The 19,326-nt window shown below is 43.9% G+C and overlaps 1 protein-coding gene across 1 annotated transcript in view; it reads right to left on the reverse strand.

The window, feature by feature from the left end:
* Positions 1–253: 253 nt before the first annotated feature.
* TRIM8 (tripartite motif containing 8) overlaps positions 254–19,326 on the reverse strand; it is a 134,772-nt gene continuing 115,699 nt past the window's right edge. The window contains exons 4-6 of the mRNA XM_030202829.1: positions 16,219–16,250; positions 15,487–15,602; positions 254–3,529 (exon numbers count right to left, since the gene is read on the reverse strand). Of these exons, the coding sequence (XP_030058689.1) occupies positions 2,922–3,529; positions 15,487–15,602; positions 16,219–16,250 (756 nt within the window). The 3' untranslated portion in view covers positions 254–2,921. The remainder of the gene's footprint in view (positions 3,530–15,486; positions 15,603–16,218; positions 16,251–19,326) is intronic.

Below are 19,326 nucleotides of genomic sequence, written 5' to 3' on the forward strand. Positions count from 1 at the left end.
GCTCTGCTTTATCAGATCCAACAACTGCAACAGGATTTGGCTGGGTGAAGAGGGGTGCCCAGTAGCCTTCCATCAACTTAACACTTTGTGGCTTTTTTGGATAAGGGTGAGAGTTACCAGTAAAAGGTGGCTAGAGTGCATCATGAGCACTCAAGAGAAACTATTCAGTTAAACAGTCTTTTGGGTGTGGGCTAGTTTCTCTTCAGAAACACAAGACAACATGCACTAGGGTGAAAGGCTTCTCACACAGGACTTGTTTTAAAGCTCATGACCACATTTTATTTTAAAAGTACTTCCTGACTAAAAACACAGAAATTCTTGCTGCATTGAGACATGATTTATTAAACTCAAACATGTTGAAACTTTCAGCCAGCTGAGACACCTGACTGTGAGGGTATCCCAAAGCAGTTTATAAATTAATTTTTTAAACATAATTTGCAATCCCCTCCTCCAACTTGCCTTTTCAATCCAAAACCCAGGTTTTACTAATCTAAACAATCTAATCCAGGCACACTCAAGTCTAGCAGCCCAAAGCATATACACTTGATGAAAACAAGACAAAAAAAAAGTATCACTTACAATGTTCCCACTCAATTACCTGCAGCAATGCCACAAGGAGAAACTAACAGATTACCCCTATACATATATGTGAAAATAACATGAGGATTAATGTTTCAGCTCAGCTTTAAGGCTGTTCCATAGCACATGAACAATTACAGATTTTGGTTTCTAGTAGGAAATGTGTAAAAACTAAAAATAACATGTTCCTTCACTACCCTGAAATCTCCCTCACTCCCTCTCCAGTCTGGCAATCTTTGCATAGTTTGCCAACTTGAAGTCAAAACCCTTTAGCAGTTCAGGAATTTATTTATTTAAAGCAAGCCCACTTTAGGCAGGAAATAACTTGGCAAGGACCACATGCACCAGGCTGAAGAGTCTCTACTCCTTTAAATCAGTAATGTGTCACACCAGTATGTGTGGGGGGAGGCCTGTGCTATGAAATCTCAGGACTAAATACTGGTTTTGATTCCCTAATCCACAACCAAGAAAGATGAAAAATCCCCCCCCCCCCGCCAAAAAAAAAAAAAATAATTAAGCAATTATTTTCTCCTCTGAGGGGAAAAACAGCTGAGCAATTGTGATGTAGAAAGCGCTGAAACTTTTCCTTTTCCTAACAGCTTGATCAGTGCTGACTCCACATATCTGTCATTAGGAAGGGTGGGGGGGGAGTAGGGGAAATAATCTGAAACTCAAATTTACCTGGTGGGAGTGTAAATGGAAGGTGTGGAGAGGGGAAAGCTTTAAACAAGTCATCCCTTCAGAGTCAACCTAATTCCAAAGTGTTTGTCATAGGTGGGAGACACATCAACACTCTTTCCACCCACTCTTTACAGTGTTGCTTTTCCAAGCGCCTGCTCAGCATAAAGAGTTTTGGATTCTCCCTAATCCCAGCTAGAAAGCCCATCTTACTCCACACAGCCTGGTGCACACTGCTTTCAGTGTGACAGTTGTCAATGAAACATACATTTCCACATCTTATTGCTGTTGTGTTACGTTATGGCATTGTAAGATTAATTGCATTGTCAGAAAAACAAGAAAGAAAGAAAGTGCCTGGACCTTAGTTATACCATATATACATACAGTCTGTTTATTTATGCTATGGTTGTGGCTCACCAGATTAAAAATAAATTCAATAAAAGTGGAAAAAATAATTATATTGTCAATCTGTAAATAAACACTAGTTGCAAAGGAAATTTTGAATTGCACTTCTGCTTACATGTATCAGATTTGGAATGTTCTAAAATATTTTTAAAAAAGTTTAAGAAATTACTCTAATTTTAAGCTAAAAGACCATTTACCATTGAAGAGGTTGTGTATGTGTAATACATACACACATGAATCATCTTACTGCTTCTAAACTTGGTCCATACATTATTAATTTTTTTTGAGGAGAACAGCTCCTGTTTACCTCTTAACTGATTTTAAAATGTTACAGAATTACAGTTATAAAACAAATACCCTGTTTTTCTTCTTTTATTTATTTACAAAGAGAGAGTGTTTCCATCAAACACTTTTTTCCTGATCCCTGCAAGTCTGCTCAGATAACTTCCAACACCTGAACATATAAAATAGTTTATTTCTTATAGGTCAGATTTCTATTCAAGTACATGTTCCTCCTCCCCCAAACAAGGAAGGACAAGGAGGAAGAGGAGGTGGCAAATTCCTTGCCGTTAGGTTACCACATTTATTTGAACACTTCTGTGTTCTAAAATTGCTTTCAAAATAAATACCTCCACATCTTAAACAGGAAATCACATTTTCAACAAAGTGCCTGTTACAGGAAGTTGCATCATCAAAGCCCAGGAAGGAACAAGCATGGCAGCACCCCTGCTAATAAATTTGCTGAAGTGTCTTTTCTCTTTTTTTGGTGCATTGTTTCCTGTCTTTATGTATTTACAGATTACTAAAAGCAAATGAAACATGATTCCAGTCTGAATGATAAGTGGCCTTTTAACTCAAAACCCAGTCTTGAAACTGTATGGGATTTTCTGCTTCCAAAGCAGAGATAGCAAAATAAGGTGAGAACAAAAGGGGATGATGAGCAGAGACCCATTCTAAAAAGATTAAGGACAGGCTGTCTTTTTTCAAATGAACATAGTGGTCACATGTAAATACATACTCAAAACAGTAGCTGGAAGTAAAATGTGCATTTGTTTTCTCCTTTGCTGTAAGAAAGGCAGGGAAAAGGAAAAAATTTAGAACAGAAGACACTCGATTTGACCTCAAAAACCATAAGTGAACTGAATTCATTTTGTTCTGATTTGAGAAGCAAAGCAGGCCAGAGGAGATGAGGAAGAGCAGAGCAGAGCTGGGTTTCTCTCTGAATGCATAATTAACAGGAACTGTATTTTGTTTCATGGTTAACTGGTGACATAGTGTTTTGTGGAAGGTTGACCATAGACCCTATAAAAATCCTGGCGGCCATGCTGCTGGGAAGCATCAATCCAATCTCTGACTGCGAGTCCTGGAAGCGACTGAGGTACAGAGGGAGCAGGAGGAAGTGGATGCGAGTACTCTTGTGAGGACACTGTCCACGGAAAGTGGCTGGACCTGGGGTAGGGTTGGTGCCCACTGTGATTGGACACAGAGGAACAATAACAGTTGTCCACTGAACAGACAAGAATTTTGCGCCCACCATACTGGGAGAGCACAGACTGCTGAGATGATGTGCTATTAGGGTAGTGAGATGGGTTGAAGACAGAACTGGAGTGGACTGCTTGTGGGCCGCTGGGCAGTCCTACTACATGTTGTGTGGAGCTACAAGGCACCATGGGTTGTGCAGACTGACCCTCGCCAGCTGAAGCCCCCTGGCTTATGTACTGGCTACTGACAGTTCCAGATGCTGGCTCTAGGAAGCTGCCTTCTGGAAAGGCAGTGGAGTGCTTGCGTTTCTCAGCCCCAGAGTTGCTTACACTGCAGGGGTACATGGGGATGCTCTGGAGGAACGGCACTGGAGTGTTGAATGGACCTAGGAAGAAGAAAACACATCAAGATATGATTTTAAGGGGGGAGACCCCCTTTTGTTCCACAAAACTGATCCTCACAACATCATGTTTATCATTCTAAACCAGAATTTCTCTGGGACAGAGTTTTGGGCCTGGAAGTTTCTTCCAGCTTGATTAGAAACGACCACTGAGGGACTACTGCACCGTGAGTCTTCACTACAACACCTAAAGATCTTCCCCTATTTTCTACTTGTCCTCCTACACAGGATTATTCAGCCTAGCCATTTAAACCACAATTCATATTTGGGAGCCATACATTAGGAGCTGTGGTTGCCAACCCAGTCCGTTGGATACCCAGCCAGTCAGGTTTTTGGGATTTCCAAGTTTATTAAAAATTTGATATACCGCTCTAGGGTGGGGGAACGTCAGAGCGGTTTACAATGTAAAATAAAGATAAACTATTAGAGGTAAAACAATTATAAGCAATAACATATAGGTAGCACTTACAAAGAAGAAAAGTAAACATAGCAAAAACTCAATGGCATTAAGTAAAGGAGAAAAGTGATAGTATAGGTGAGAGTAGGAATAAGGCTGGAATTATGAGGTCTATACAGGACTTGCCATAACTGTAATCAGTTGAACAGTGAAGTGATAATAGTGCATATGAATACAATGAGGAGGTGGGAATACAAGTGTATCTTATTCATATTTGTTGTGGATATCCTGAAAACCTGACTGGCTGGGTGTGTTCTGAGGACTGGACAGAGGAACCAATGCATCAGTAGCATAGCCAGACATAAGTAAATAAGTATTGCCACACTGGGACAGACCAAAGGTCCATCAAACCCAGCATCCTGTTTCCAACAGCGCCCAATCCAGGTCACAAATACCTGGCAAGATCCCGAAAAAGTTCATTACATTTTATGCTGCTTATCCCAGAATTAAGCAGTGGATTTTCCCCAAATCATTTTAATAATGGTCTATAGACTTTTCCTTTAGGAAGCCGTCCAAACCTTTTATAAACCCCACTAAGCTAACCGCGTTTACCACATTCTCTGGTAACAAATTCCAGAGTTTAATTACACGCTGAGTGAAGAAACATTTTCTCTGACTCGTTTTAAATTTACTACTTTGTAGCTTCATTGCATGTCCCTTGCGGTTATTGGGTGGGCCAGGGACTGAATCGGGTGAGCATGACCTACATTTCCTCTCTGCCTGCTACTCCCCCTCGCCTGTGCCCAACCCTGCATTACAAATAAATACCTTGGCTGGCAGAGATTCCCGGGTCCCGCCAGGTGAAGAATCCCAAGCAGTCTCATCCTCGCAGCTGTTAGCAGTCCATTTGTAGCCGCCGATACCAGCACTGTCCCGGTCCAGGTTCCTGCGCATGTCCAGTTCAACCAGCATGCCCCCACGCACACATGCACGGGGTGCCAACTGAACCAAGAATGTGCAGGGGTGAGTGACGGTTGTCCGCTGACTGCTCCGGGGATGAGACTGACAGGGAAGGAAACTCTACAGAGGACTCGTAAGCTAGCAGGGTTCCCTCGCCAGCTACATTAATGATGTGCGTTGCCATTGGGTAGGCCTGAAGCAAAACTGGGTAGGCCCCTGCCCACTCGTGGCTACGCCACTGCACTACACTCGAGAATCCTCTGGAACTCTGCAATAGTGGGATCTAGTCTGGCCACTGATTATCACTGTTACAATGAAACTCCTCCCCCTCACATCACAGGGACTGCAAAGCAAAGTTACTTACATTGAGCAGGTATTCTCCAAGGACAGCAAGCCACTTATTCTCACATGTGAGTGATGCCATCCATGGCGCCCAGTGTAGAAAACGCTGTCCCGTGTACTATTTCTTTAAAAGCTTTGGCAGCGCTTCCACCGTGCATGCGCAGGTACCTTCCTGCCTGACTCACGAGTGTGTGACCCAATTAATACAATAAATAGCTATAGGAGACAACTCAAGGGGAGGTGGGAGGGTATGTGAAGAATAAGTGGCATGCTGTCCTTGGAGCATACCTGCTACATGTAAGTAACTTTGCTTTCTTCAAGGACAAGTAGGCCAGCTATTCTAACATGTGGGAATCCCTAGCTACCACACACACCGAAAAAACAACACTACTAGGAGACAGAACTCGCAATGGCGAGTTCAAAAAAGTCAATTAACCTGAAAACATATATACACTGTTGTGAGGTGACACCTGGAACAGAATAAAATGGGCACAGGAGGGTGGATTGGATTCTAGAATCCAAATAAATTCTGCAGAACTGTCTGACATAACAGACTGCCTGTCAAGAGTTTGCTCAAGGCAATATTGAGATGTGAATGTAGGGACTGAAGAGCATGCTTCAACCTTGCAAATCTCTTCAATAGAGGCTGATCTCAAGTGGGCTACTGACGCCGCCATGGCTCTGACATTGTGAGCTTTGACATGACCCTCCAGAGTCAGCCCAGCTTGGGCATAAATAAAAGATACGCAATCTGCTAGCCAACTGGAGACTGTGCATTTATCGATAGCAACCCCCATCCTGTTGGGATCAAAGAAATAAAAAATTGGAGGGACCATCTATAGGGCCTAGTCTGCTCCAGATAAAAGGCCAGTACTCACTTGCAGTCCAAGGTATGCAGTGCACTTTCGCCAGGATGGGCAAAAGGTTTGGGAAGGAATATTGGAAGGACGATTGACTGATTTAGATGGAACTCAGATACTACCTTAGGGACTTAGGATGTGTGTGGAAAACTACTCTGTTGTGATAAAATTTAGTATAAGGTAGATCCACTACTAGGGCTTGAAGTCACTGACCCTGCGACCAAAAACAAGACCTTCCAAGTCAAGAACTTCAGAGGACAGGAATCGAGTGGCTCAAAAGGAGCCTTCATCAGCAAGGTGAGGACATAGTTGAGGTCCCCACGACATAGACAGAGGTTTGACAGGGGGCTTTCAAAAAGCAAACCTTTCATGACCCGATGGGGCTTACCCTCTACACGGAAATAGTAAGCACTAATTGCACTGATGTGAACCCGTACAAAGTTGGTCTTAAGATGAGACTCGGAGAGCTGTAGAAGGCATTCATGCAGGTTCTGTGTAGGGCAAACCTCCTCCACTTGAAAGAATAATATCTCTTAGTTAAATTTTTTCTACAAGCCAGCAAAACCTTGGAGACACCCTCTGGTAGATTCAAGGAAGGCAAATTCTAAGCTTTCAACATCCAGGCTGTGAGGGCCACAGACTGGAGATGGGGTGTAGAAGAGATCCCTTGTTCTGTGTGATAGGGTTGGAAAACAAACCAAACGCTGTGGTTCTTTGGAGGATAACTCCAGAAGTGGTGGAAAACCATATCTGTCTGGGCCACATGGGGCAATTAGGTAGTATGGTTCCCCAGTCTTGCCTGAGTTTCAGTAAAGTTTTCCCTACGAGAGATATGGGAGGACATGCATACAAAAGGCCTGTCCCCAAATGCAGGAGGAAGGCATCCAATGCTAGTCTGTTGTGCGACCCGAGCCTGGAGAAGTACTGAGGGGACTTTGAAATTATAAAGAATGGCAAAGAGATCCACTGAGAGGGTGCCCCACTCTTAGAAAATCTCACGGGCAACAGTCTATTGAGTGACAACTCATGAGGTTGAATGACCCCTGCTCAATCTGTCTGCCAGGCTGTTGGCCTTCCCTGCCAGGTAGTGGCTTTGAGAACTATCCTGTCCTGGACAACCAGTTCCACAGCCCGGAAAACCTCCAACACAGAGGGTATGATCCTGTACCCCTACCCCCCCCCCCCCCCCCCCACACACACACACCACTTGTTGGTGTAATACATCGAACCTGATTGTCTGTTTGAATGAGTACAATTTGATCGGTTGTCTCCGAAAGCCTTTAGAGTGTTCCAGATTGCCCAGTACTCCCACAAGATTGATGTGGAGATCTGTCTCCTGAGCTGACCAGACACCCTAGGTGTAAGCCCATCTACATGAGCCCTACACCCTAAGTGGGATGCATCCGTCGTCAGCACCTTTCAGGGCTGAGGAATTTGGAATGGAAATCTCAAGGTCAGATTGGTTCGAATCGTCCGCCAGACGAGGAACTGAGCCAGTTCTGGGGTTACTCGGATGACATCTACTAGGTTCCCCCGAGGCCCTAACACCACTGGGAAGCTAGGGTCCACTGGGCAGTTCTCATGTGAAGATGTACCAAGGGAGTGACATGCACAGTGAAGGCCATGTGGCCTAGTAATCTGAACATCTGCCGAGCTGTGACCTGCTGGCTGGTGCGAAACTGCGTGGCAAGAGCAATCAGAATTGTCTGCTCATTGCACAGGGAGGAAAGCTTGTGTCTGCATGGTGTCTAGCAGGGCTCCTATTTACTCCAACTGTTGGACAGAGAGTAGGTGGAACTAGGAGTAGTTTAAGACAAATTCCTAGTAGCTCTAGCACCCAAATAGTTCTCCGCACAGAATCCTTTCCTTTGATGTGCTCTTCACCAACTAATTGTCCAGGTAGGGAAACACATGGACTCCCAGTCTGCATACCGACTCCTGACTTCTGCTAGACATTTGGTAAAACCCTGGGAGAAACAGGAGGCCAAATGGCAGAATGTGGTACTGGAAGTAATGTGTCCCCACTCAAAATCTGAGATACTTCCTGTGGCCTGGAAATATCAGGATACGCATGTAGGATCCTGTAAGTCCAGAGGGCATAGCCAATCTTGTTCTTGAAAGAGGGGTGCCAATGTAATCATCCTGAACTCTTCTTTGACCAGATATTTGTTAGGGCCCTTAGGTCTAGGATGGCGTGCATCCCCCCCGTGTCTTCTTTAGAACAAGGAAGTATTTGAAATAGAATCCAAGCCCTTCTTCCCCTGGTGGAATGGATTCAACCGCATGGGCATTGTGAAGGGTGGAATGATCCTCTAAAAGTACCTCCCTGTATAGAGAGCTGATGAAAGTTGCTCTCAGGAGGCAATTTAGTGATCTGTTTGCCAATGAACAGCATAACCAATATGGACTATTGGAAGTACCAACCAGTCAAAAATTAAGGGACTACCTTTCTTGGAAACAAACTCAGCCTCCCTCCAATCGGAAGATCGTCCAGCACAGATACTTTTACTATGGCTATGCTCTGCTGGAGCCAGTCAAAAACTTGCCTCTTACTTTGACTGGGGAGCCGGCCTGTGACTGAACAGGTTAAGCAGGGTGAGGAGGAGTGTACCTACACCTTTGAAAGTAGTAAGAACCTTGCTTTGACTTGCCCAAAAAACCTCCCGGAAGAGGAAAAAGCAGAAGGTGTCCGCCAGGAGAGAGTATCGATGGCAACAGTGTGTGTTCTTAATGAGGTATGCAACTTCTTCCAACCTTCTCTTCAAAAAGGTTATCTTCATGGCAAGTGGCATCCACCAATCTCTGCTGGGCTAAGTCAGAGACACGGAGCCATGAGAATCATAAATACATAAGTATTGCCATCCTGGGACAGACTGAGGTCCATCAAGCCCAGTATCCTGTTTCCAACAGTGGTCAATCCAGGTCACAAGTGCCTGGCAAGATCACCAAAAAGTACAATACATTTTATGCTGCTTATCCTAGAAATAAGCAGTGAATTTTCCACAAGTCCATTTAATAGTGGTCTATGAACTTTTCCTTTAGGAAGCCATCCAAATATGTGCATTGCTATACTCTGTGCAGAGATCCTGGACGCAACATCAAAGATATCATATATGCCCTTGTCCAGTAATTTACAGCAAGCCTTCTGCTGCTTGGCCAACTGGTGAAGAGATTTGGCCTGCTCTGGGGACAGAGAATCTGCCAAATCAGTCGTATTGCATACCAAGGATCACAAGTACAGACTTGTATAGGGCTGATATGAGTGGATATAAGAAAAGAACATTGATGCCTGATACATATTACACCCAGGTGAGACCAGGGTTCGAGCTTCTCTGCCTGGGGGGCGCCAAAGCAAAGTCTCTGGGAACTTCTGGCCTGTTTGAGCGCACATTCCACCACCAGAGAATGATGAGGCAACTGTGGCTTATCAAATCCAGGTGAATTCTGAATCTGATACATTATGTCAATTTTCTTTTTTAAGGAGGACAGGGACAGACAGAAGGGACTCCCAAATCTTCACCTGAACATCACATAAGATCTTGTGAAGAGGGACAGTCACAGCCTCTCTAAGTGGAGAGTCATAGTCCAGGACCTCGAACATCTCAGCCCTGGGCTTATCCTCCATTTCCAACTTAATTGGGATGGCAGCCGTCATTCTTTCATAAAAACAGGGAAGGAGAGACTTTCTGGTGGAGATTTTCACCTCTCCTCTGGTGGGGAGGGATCTGATGGAACACCACAGGGCTCCTCCTCTGAGAAGCATCTTGGATCATCATCGAAGGTTCCCAGTGGTGATATAAAAACAAGAGGAAATCACAAAAAAATTCAAGGGACAGTGCCTGGCTGATGCTCAGGCCTAAGAGGGCATTGCAAGCCCAAAAAAATAAAGAAAACTTAAACGGGCAAAAACTAACTAAGAAAATAAGGGGGGGGGGGGGATAAGAAAACAAATCCTGAATGGGAAAATATCAAAATTCTCTAAACCCACAAGGAAGGCACCAGTAACAATTGAAAAAATACGACAGAGAAGGCACGATAGATGTGTCTTCCCCTCTCCGTGAATGAAAAAAAAAAACACTTAATTGGTCCCATACTTGAGAGTCAGGCGGGAAGGCACCAGTGCATGCACTGCCACAAGCTTTTAAAGAAACAGCACGCTGGGCAGTGTTTCCACACCGGACGATGTGGATGACATCACCCACATGTGAGAATTAACTGGCCTGCTTGTCCTCAAAGAAACACTGCTTCCACAACATCCTCAGCCTTGGTTGGTGAGAGCAGCAGCAGCCTGGCCCAGGAACTGAACCAAAGTCTACTACATGGTAGTGTGCAACCCTTCGGTAATACATGCGTCTAACTGGCCTCAAAGGTTACTGGGTATTGCACTTATTTAGAAATCAAACCCACTAATGGAGTCCCAGTACTATCATAGATCATAAACCATCTGCAAAAGAATGGGATGAAAAACTCTCAAAAACTGAGAGAGAAAAATTCCCATCTAAAAAAAATAGGTGTTGACGTTAAATCATACCAAAATGCAACATTCAGTTCCAAAATATCAAAACTTCATATAAACGTGTACACATTTCAAAAACAGCTCCATTACTTATCTGAAAAAATGAGCAGTTCACAGTTCTAAAAAAACATCTTCATACAGATGTATCCTTCGATCAACATTTGTAATCCAACAACCAAATGAAGAGATGTCACACATATTCAGTTTTTGTGAGTATTATTGGGTCTGTCCCTTGTTTTTTAGTGTGTAAACTCTGCCATCGAGCCAAAGAGCTTGTCTAAAGCCTGGCATTTTTACGGTAGCATGCTGTAAGAACAGTCTGTGGGCTTCAAGAGGAAATGAGTATCATATTGCCCAATAAATTAGTTCTACTACAACATGCTCTGCTTCACTATTACAGGAACAACAGGTAAATAATAATACAAAGATTGTAACCAATACCTGTGCAGATACAACCTGCTCTTTACTCACCAGAACATAAAAACAGCCATACTGGGTCAGACCACAGACCAATGGTTCATCTAGCCCAGTATCATGCTTCCAACTGTGGCCAATCCAGTGGCAGAAACCCAATTAGTAGCAACAATCCATGCTACCAATCCTGGGGCAAGCAGTGGCTTCCCCCATGTTCACCTCAATAATAGAGAATGGGGCTTTTCCTCCAGGAACTTGTGCAAACCTTTTTAAACCCAGATACGCTAACTGGAATTCGCTGCCGGAGGATGTGGTAACAGCAGAGCTTAACTAGTCTTTGAGCGAAAAAAATATTTCCCTCTGTTTTGAAAGTATGTCCACATAATTTCATTGAGTACTTTTTAAAAGAGTGAAATATCAGTTCACTTCTACCTGTTCTACACCACTCAGGATTTTATAGACCTCAATCATACCCCCCCCCCCCCCCCCATCTCTATAAGAGTCTCCCAGTGAACACGATGAGAGCATTTCTACAGGAGGGAAGTAAACAGCATAACCTGCTCCCAGAACTGGACTTACAGCTTAACATATTTTCCCCGTTCTCATGGTATACCCGATAAGCTACCCCAGCTAGTGAGCTTTAAGAAAGTCTAATGCCCATAAATTGTGCTTTAATTACATATGTTTACGCCAGCAAAACAATGGAAAAAACGACATTTTCCCTAATGATCAGAGCAGCAGGCTGAGAACTAAGGAAGCCAGGGCTCAACTCACACTGCTGCTCCTTGTAATCTTGGGCAAGTCGCTTAAAACCTCCACTGGCTCAGTACAAACAGACTGTAAGCCCTCCGAAAACAGAAAAATATTCATGTATTTGAATGCAACTTGCTTTCAGATATTATTGAAAAAGGTGTGCACTAAATCCAAACTCCCTTTTATCGCAAGATTAGAAAACAGGATTTAATTAGCCCTCACTCAAAGCAGCTCTTTAGTATTTCTCTCCTGCAGTTTTCTATTCATAGTGATGCATCTGCAAACATGTCATATAACAGGATCTGTGAAATAAACACTCTCTCGTCACCTCCATGGAATTTGCAAGGTATTTAGTTAGCTGGCTTCCATTCCTCATCCCATCTGGAAATTGTACAAAAATGAATGACAAAGGGCGAGTGGTAGGTAGCTAGAGAATGACACGGGGACAGGGACCTGCAGTAACTGCAGGGATGGGGACAAAGCTCGCGGGGATGGGACAGGGATGGGAACAGAGCCCACAGGGGTGGGGACAAACTTTGTCCCTGTGTCATTTTCTACTTTGAAACTTGTTAATCAACTGGACTGTTATTTATATTTAAGCGATGCAGACAATATTTTGATTTTTTTTGGAAAAACAAGCAAACATGCGGCCACAACTAGCAAAATTTGCGTGGGGGATCCTGTACATCCTGCCACCAGCACATCTTCTAAGAAGACATCTTCTATTGCAAGAAGACTGTGGAAGACAGGAGAGCTAGACTGAATCCTGAGATTGTTGATGACTTCTTATTTAGCCACAGATTAAAAAAATCATAACAGTTCATAGGGCATATTTCTCCCCTCTAGGCATACAGAACGGGTTGTATTTTGTACCCCTGGACATTTTAACAGGATGGATTAGGATTCCTTGGGGTAGTAGAAATTAACTATTGTTCGGGTTGGATGGGTAGAGGGTAGTAGTGAGGAGGGTTGTTATAGCTGCTCACTGTTATTATTGTTTTCTATTTGTAATTTATACACAACAGTTGCACAGCATATTGTTCCTTTTTATACTTTAATAAAAATATTTAAATATAAAATCATAATTGTTCAAGGCTTCTGCAGATGAGGACAGAGCACATGGGGACGGGGCAGGGACGGAGACAGAGCCTGAGGGGATGGGGTGGGGATGGAGACAGAACCCACGGGGACGGGGTGTGGACAAACTTGTCCCCATATCATTCTCTATAGGTAGCAAAGGATATAAGATAAAGAAAGTGTTGCTTCGCCATTTAAAATTGGATAGCATATAAAGAAGCCTACAGACTTCTACACATGAGCAGAATGGGAGTGCCTGCACCCTCTTTAGGTTCAGGGACCCCCCATCTCAACCTCACAAGTCTCACTTCCCCACCTTAGCCTCCTCATTGAACCTTCCCAACCAGTATCTCTTTCCCTCAGCCAAGTCACTCTCCACAGGTCTTCTCTTCCTCAATCCTTGTGTATTAGTTCCTCTCCATCGCCTTTATCAAGAAGTCTCACTGCCAGCTTTCTCCAGTCTTTCTCCACCTAATCCCTTTCAATGTCCTTCTTTCTCCTACTCAGTACCACCCACCTCTCTCTCAATCCCCAGGCCCTCCCCATCATTCTCTTTTATTCCAGCACATCCTCACTAGTTTTTCCCTCCTACCCCACCAGTCTCTTTCTCTAGCCTTTCCCCAGCAACTTCTCTCTCTAGTCACACCCTACATCTCTAGTCTCTCTCTCCCTTACAGCTTAGCCCTCACAGTCAACTTTGTACTTTATATCCACAGACCTGCATGTGAATTTCATAGGGAAGTTCCCCCACAGATTTTCCTTTGAAAAGTCTGGTTCTGGTAGCAGTTCAGGTACAAAAGAGGAGTGGGAACGGAACCAGGCTCTTCAATGAACAAACCAGAGACGTTCGAAGTTGGAAGTATAATTTAATGAGACTCTACAAGGTACCCTGTTTCGGCACTGCAAGTGCCTTCCTCAGGAGTCTGAATATTATGTATGGAGAAGTTAGCAGACAAGGCATACAGAATAAGTCGCTGGAGAGTGACGTGCTCGTCTTGAAAAGACCTTTGGGGTCTTCGAACATCTCCGGTTTGTTCATTGAAGAGCTGGTTCCGTTCTCACTCCTCTTTGCTCCCTAGATATCCATGGGATATTGTTGTTCTTTATCCACTTTGGTGGATTTGTTCTCCACTAGTTCAGGTACTTCATTACTTATGCACTTGATATGTGGGGATAAAAAAATAATTCCTTAGTTGTTGTCCATTCTTTCCACTATCCTTAAAATCCCTGGCAGTCACTACCCATTCATCATGGCTTCTTTCCCAAGTGCCTTTCCTCCCACCATCCCCCATGGCTCTTTCTGAGGTCCTTCCCTCCTGCCCCTTTTCCCTCCTCCCCCCCTTGGTTCATTCCAAAATCCATGTTCAACTGCCATCTGGTTAGCTTAGGCCTGCTATACGGCTGACAGCAAACACAAAATTGGCTTTCAAACATGCGTGGGATAAACATAAAGGAATCCTGTTTGGAAAGAAGGGATCCTCAGGAGCTTAGCGGAGACTTGATTGGATGGCAGAGGCGTGGCTGGTGGTTGGGAGGCGGGGTTAGTGCTGGGCAGACTTATACGGTCTGTGCCCTGAAAATGACAGATACAAATCAAGGGGCTGGTGGTTGGGAAGCGGGGCTAGTACTGGGCAGACTTATACGGTCTGTGCCCTGAAAAAGACAGATACAAATCAAGGTAAGGTATACACAAAAAGTAGCACATATGAGTTATCTTGTTGGGCAGACTGGATGGACCGTGCAGGTCTTTTTCTGCCATCATCTACTATGTTACTATGAATATTGTCCTGAAAGAGGCTAAAATTATATATGAGGATTGAATGAGGCTTGGTATGGCTAATGCCTTATCAACACACCTGTTTACTTTGTAGATTCCCTTATATATACACACTGGTATACTATAGCTACCAAATCCCATTCAATTCTCATATTAATATCCTCTGGGATAACATCCCCAAATGGGTCAGTTTTGCGCATACCATGGGAACAATGAACCTCACGCCTAATTATAAACTAGTCTCTCAAATGTACTGCTAGTGCTCACCACAGTATTTACACTGTGCCAAGGAGCACACTTCCTGGAGTTTTTATAGGATGTACATGTATAAACAACCTTTCAAGATATGCTTGGCAACTGCTTTAATACAGGATCTGGTGCTCAGTACAATGTTCTCTTTATGATACATAGTGCGTTTTCAGGAAGCGGCCTTCAAGGGGTCAGTGGGTGGGGCACTTGAAAGGCTATGGGTTCTCAGTGACTTGGGTTAATTTTGCTCAAATGGCTAAAGTCTGTCTATAATCTAAAAAAAGTCTGTTTGATGTTGTGTGATATTATTTCATATATGTGATTGTCAATCTTTGGACCTATTTTAATGGCTTTGTTCATTGCTACTATGTAACAATGTAAACAATTCTGATTTTTGGTAGGATGGTATATAAAAGGTTTTAAATCTAAAATAATAAAAAAAAGGCTTGGCTCAACTCACTCCAAGGAACAACCCTCTACGCTTACTCCTTTTGAAAACCAAGAAAGACTTCGGGGGGCAGGGAAAGAGGAAGCAATCTCTCATTGCAGAGTCTCAGCAGTATTTGTAAGGCATGTTGCCCAATTGCTGGTACTTACCTTCCAGCATTTTTCTCAGCTGTTTCTCCTTCTTTGAAATCTCATTCAGGAAAAGTTTAGAGTTCAGGTGGCCTATCTTGGGAGGAGGCAGACTCCCTCCTGTGCAATTTTGGGTCCTGTTAGTAAAAGGAAAACCAAATTTACACTAAAACTCTCCACATTCCTTCTTTTAGTCTCTCCCAGGAGTGACAGATGTGCACCACCTGTTTCAAATCCAACTGCATGAGGCAGCTTAGCATTCTGAAGACATTCTGATACCAAGAGAAGACCTCATAGGAAACATCACCCTATGAGGAGTCAGGCTATGGACGCTTACTTCTTAGCATCTCCCTCCCCCTTACAACACAGGGAAATAAGGCTTTGCAGTGACCTTAATACTCAGATACTTGGCTACTGGATTCTGAGGAGAACAATGCAGAGTTCATGCTCTCAAAAAGCCATGGTTCTAGCTAAGGCAGCTCTTAAAACGTTTACATTCTAAGAGTGGAAACTGTCCAGAGAGAGGACCACCACCAAAACCCATGGGTATTACAAATACAGACTGCTACAGAATATGCAAGCAGTTTGGAAACAGAACCCAAAGAGGCTAAGAAATCAAGGGCTTTATGCACCAAGGAGTGAGGAAGATCATCACTGAAATGATTATAAGGCTATCCTGACGGCATGCATTTGCTGCAGCAGCCATGCTGAGACTTGCAAGGCTGTTTATAGTTGAACTGCAAGAGATCTCACCTGTCCATTAAGATTTTCACCGACTTGGTATTCTATGAAGGAAAACACAAAGTTAGTGATGGCAGATTGACAGGAACAATAAGTTAATGTTTTCACTGGTCACAGCACTTATCCGTCTCATACCTGACAAGTTTTGTTGGGACATATCCTGAGTTATCAAATGAGGAGCAACCGGTACAACAGTCAAGTAAATCCTAAATCAATTCTTTAGCAGAAGCAAGGTGGAGACCAATTAACATTCAAAACTTCTTCCTCCAGTTCTATAGGCTATATAAGACTGAGTCAGCTCAAGTTTCCCTAGGGCGGTGGATTTACTGGTGAATGTGCCTAGCTACAGATAGCCCTTCTTTCATAAAGAAAGTCCAGTTTCCTCTCCTCCTGAGTTGGAAACACGCCACCTAGGATTGTGGTGACTATGAATAGAACTGGAGGGCACAATTCATTTCTTTGTCAGCTACCACTAGGAAGCAGCCTCTTAACTAACCCAAACACTTTTAAAGTGTAAACAATTGGAGGGGCTGATACAGACAGCGGTGTATTAGGGCTCTGTGCTAAAGTTCAGCACAGTTTCCTAAAGCGCATGTAAAAAAAAAAAAATTGCTTCCAGATATAAATCCAATGGTGTGTGCCCAAAAAATGTTCATTAATGTGGAATAACAAACCAGGCACACATTTGCACTAGCAGCTGCTATAATTTGGCAATCAAGAAAACAGGACTGCTATCCTAATTGCATGCCCATGCAAGTCAAAATGATGATGCACAGTTTTTGCAAATATCAGTTTTTGTCAATTTCTTTGTTCCAGCATACCTCTCACCCCCTCCCCATCTCCTCCTCTTCACAGTAACATGAAGAAACAGACATCAAATCCTCTCCAGTGCTAACTGCAGAAGAACACGCTAACCCTTTACTCCTCCTCAGGGTTAGTGTCAGTGCCAGAGAACCCCAAGATCACCCTTCAGGTTTTCTGCATCTTTGCTGAATATCTAATATCTTCTTTACTGTGGGATCTAAACATGCTATGCACTGATATATACATGAGGCTTTGCGCACAGGCATCGCATATGCAAAACTTGTTTTTACATTGTGCAACCACAAAATTGTGTGCTACAACCAGTCTAACCTGTGCACAAAGCCTAGCACACTTTACTGCACCAGCCTCTGAGTCTGAAGTTAGTATACAGCTCCCTGTACTATCACCTGGAGATTACTCAAGATGGAACTGATTGACTGTGCAAAGTGAACCAGATCAAGCCCACAAGTTTCTGAAGAGTATTTCTCGGCTCTCGCTTTTCTCCAACAATATTGCAAAAATACCATACTGCATATTTATGTAAAGCCAAACCATCACTGCTTTTTGATTTTGTTTTCACTACTTGAATTATTTAGTCATGATGTGGGGCCCCTACTTTTACAGTGACTGATAAGACAGATCATGTGCTTTGCTGGCCTCCTTTTCTGTTGCATTCTGTCTTACTAGTTCCTTTAGCGTGCCTGAAACTTGGGATCCTGCCATTGGACTAGAAGGGGCAGAGTAAGCCTTTGTTATGACCCAGAAACAGGAGTAAAACCTAGTGTGTGAATCAGTGTCTCAACATCAAGTGCATTACAAAACACAAATGAAAATTTAGGAGAGACTAATCCAGTGGTTCCCAAACTTGGTCCTTTCAGCATATCCACAATGAATATTCATGAGAGATTTGCACGCATAATATACGTAAGAACATAAGCAAGCAAATCTCTCTCTTCAGAATTCATTGTGGATAGCCTGAAAACCTAACTGGCTGGGGTGCCTCCAGGACCAGGTTGAGAACCACTAGTTAGTCTTAGTAAAATTAATTTTCCATTTTCCTTTAAGGGATTCACACTCCAATCCTTCTAATGGAAATCAAGCACAGATATGAGATTTTCAGGGGCAGCTAAGGATTAACCTTGTCTGGATAGTGATAGGTTCATATTCATGCAGTTAAATTCAGCTTTTTACCCGCACTAATCTAATAATTTAAAAATATCACACTCTACCCATTTCTTCAGGCAATTTTGTTAATACAAAATATAAGTGTGGACTTGGAGGGGCATAATCGAACAGGGGTGCCCATCTATAAGGGTGCCCATTTCTAAGTACGGTGTCGCCAAAGGGCGGGGAAACCCGCATTATTGGAACAAGATGGGTGTCCATCTTTCGTTTCGATAATACGGTCGGGGACGGCCAAATCTCAACATTTGGGTCGACCTTAAAGACGGTCAACCTAAATGTTGAGATCGCCGACCTTAGAGATGGGCGACCTCAGGTTTTCGCCGATAATGGAAACTAAAGACGTCTATCTCAAAAACGGCAAAATCCAAGCCCTTTGGTCGTGGGAGGAGCCAGCATTTGTAGTGCACTGGTCCCCCTCACATGCCAGGACACCAACCAGCACCCTAGGGGGGCACTGCAGTGGACTTCACAAATTGCTCCCATGTGCACAGCTCCCTTACCTTGGGTGCTGAGCCCCCAACCCCCCCCCCCCCATAAAACCCACTCTCCACAACTGTACACCACTACCATAGCCCTAAGGGGTGAAGGGGGGCACCTACATGTGGGTACAGTGGGTTTCTGGTGGGTTTTGAAGGGCTCACATTTACCACCACAAGTGTAACAGGGGATGGGCCTGGGTCCGCCTGCCTGAAGTGCACTGCACCCACTAAAACTGCTCCAGGGACCTGCATACTGCTGTCAGGGAGCTGGGTATGACATTTCAGGCTGGCATAGAGGCTGGCAAAAATATTTAAAAAGGTTTTTTTAGGGTGGGAGGGGGTTAGTGACCACTGGGGAAGTAAGGGGAGGTCATCCCCGATTCCCTCCGGTGGTCATCTGGTTAGTTTGGGCACCTTTTTGAGGCTTTGTCGTAAGAAAAAATGGACCAAGTAAAGTTACCCAAGTGCTCATCAGGGACGCCCTTCTTTTTTCCATTATCTGTCGAGGACGCCCTAGTTAGGCACACCCCAGTCCCGCCTTCGCTATGCTTCCGACACGCCCCCGTGAACTTTGGTCGTCCCTGCGACGGAAAGCAGTTCAGGACGCCCAAAATCGGCTTTCGATTATGCCGATTTGGGCCACCCTATGAGA

The sequence above is a fragment of the Microcaecilia unicolor genome, chromosome 5 (genome assembly GCF_901765095.1).
Source record: "Microcaecilia unicolor chromosome 5, aMicUni1.1, whole genome shotgun sequence".
Classification (NCBI taxonomy): domain Eukaryota; kingdom Metazoa; phylum Chordata; class Amphibia; order Gymnophiona; family Siphonopidae; genus Microcaecilia; species Microcaecilia unicolor.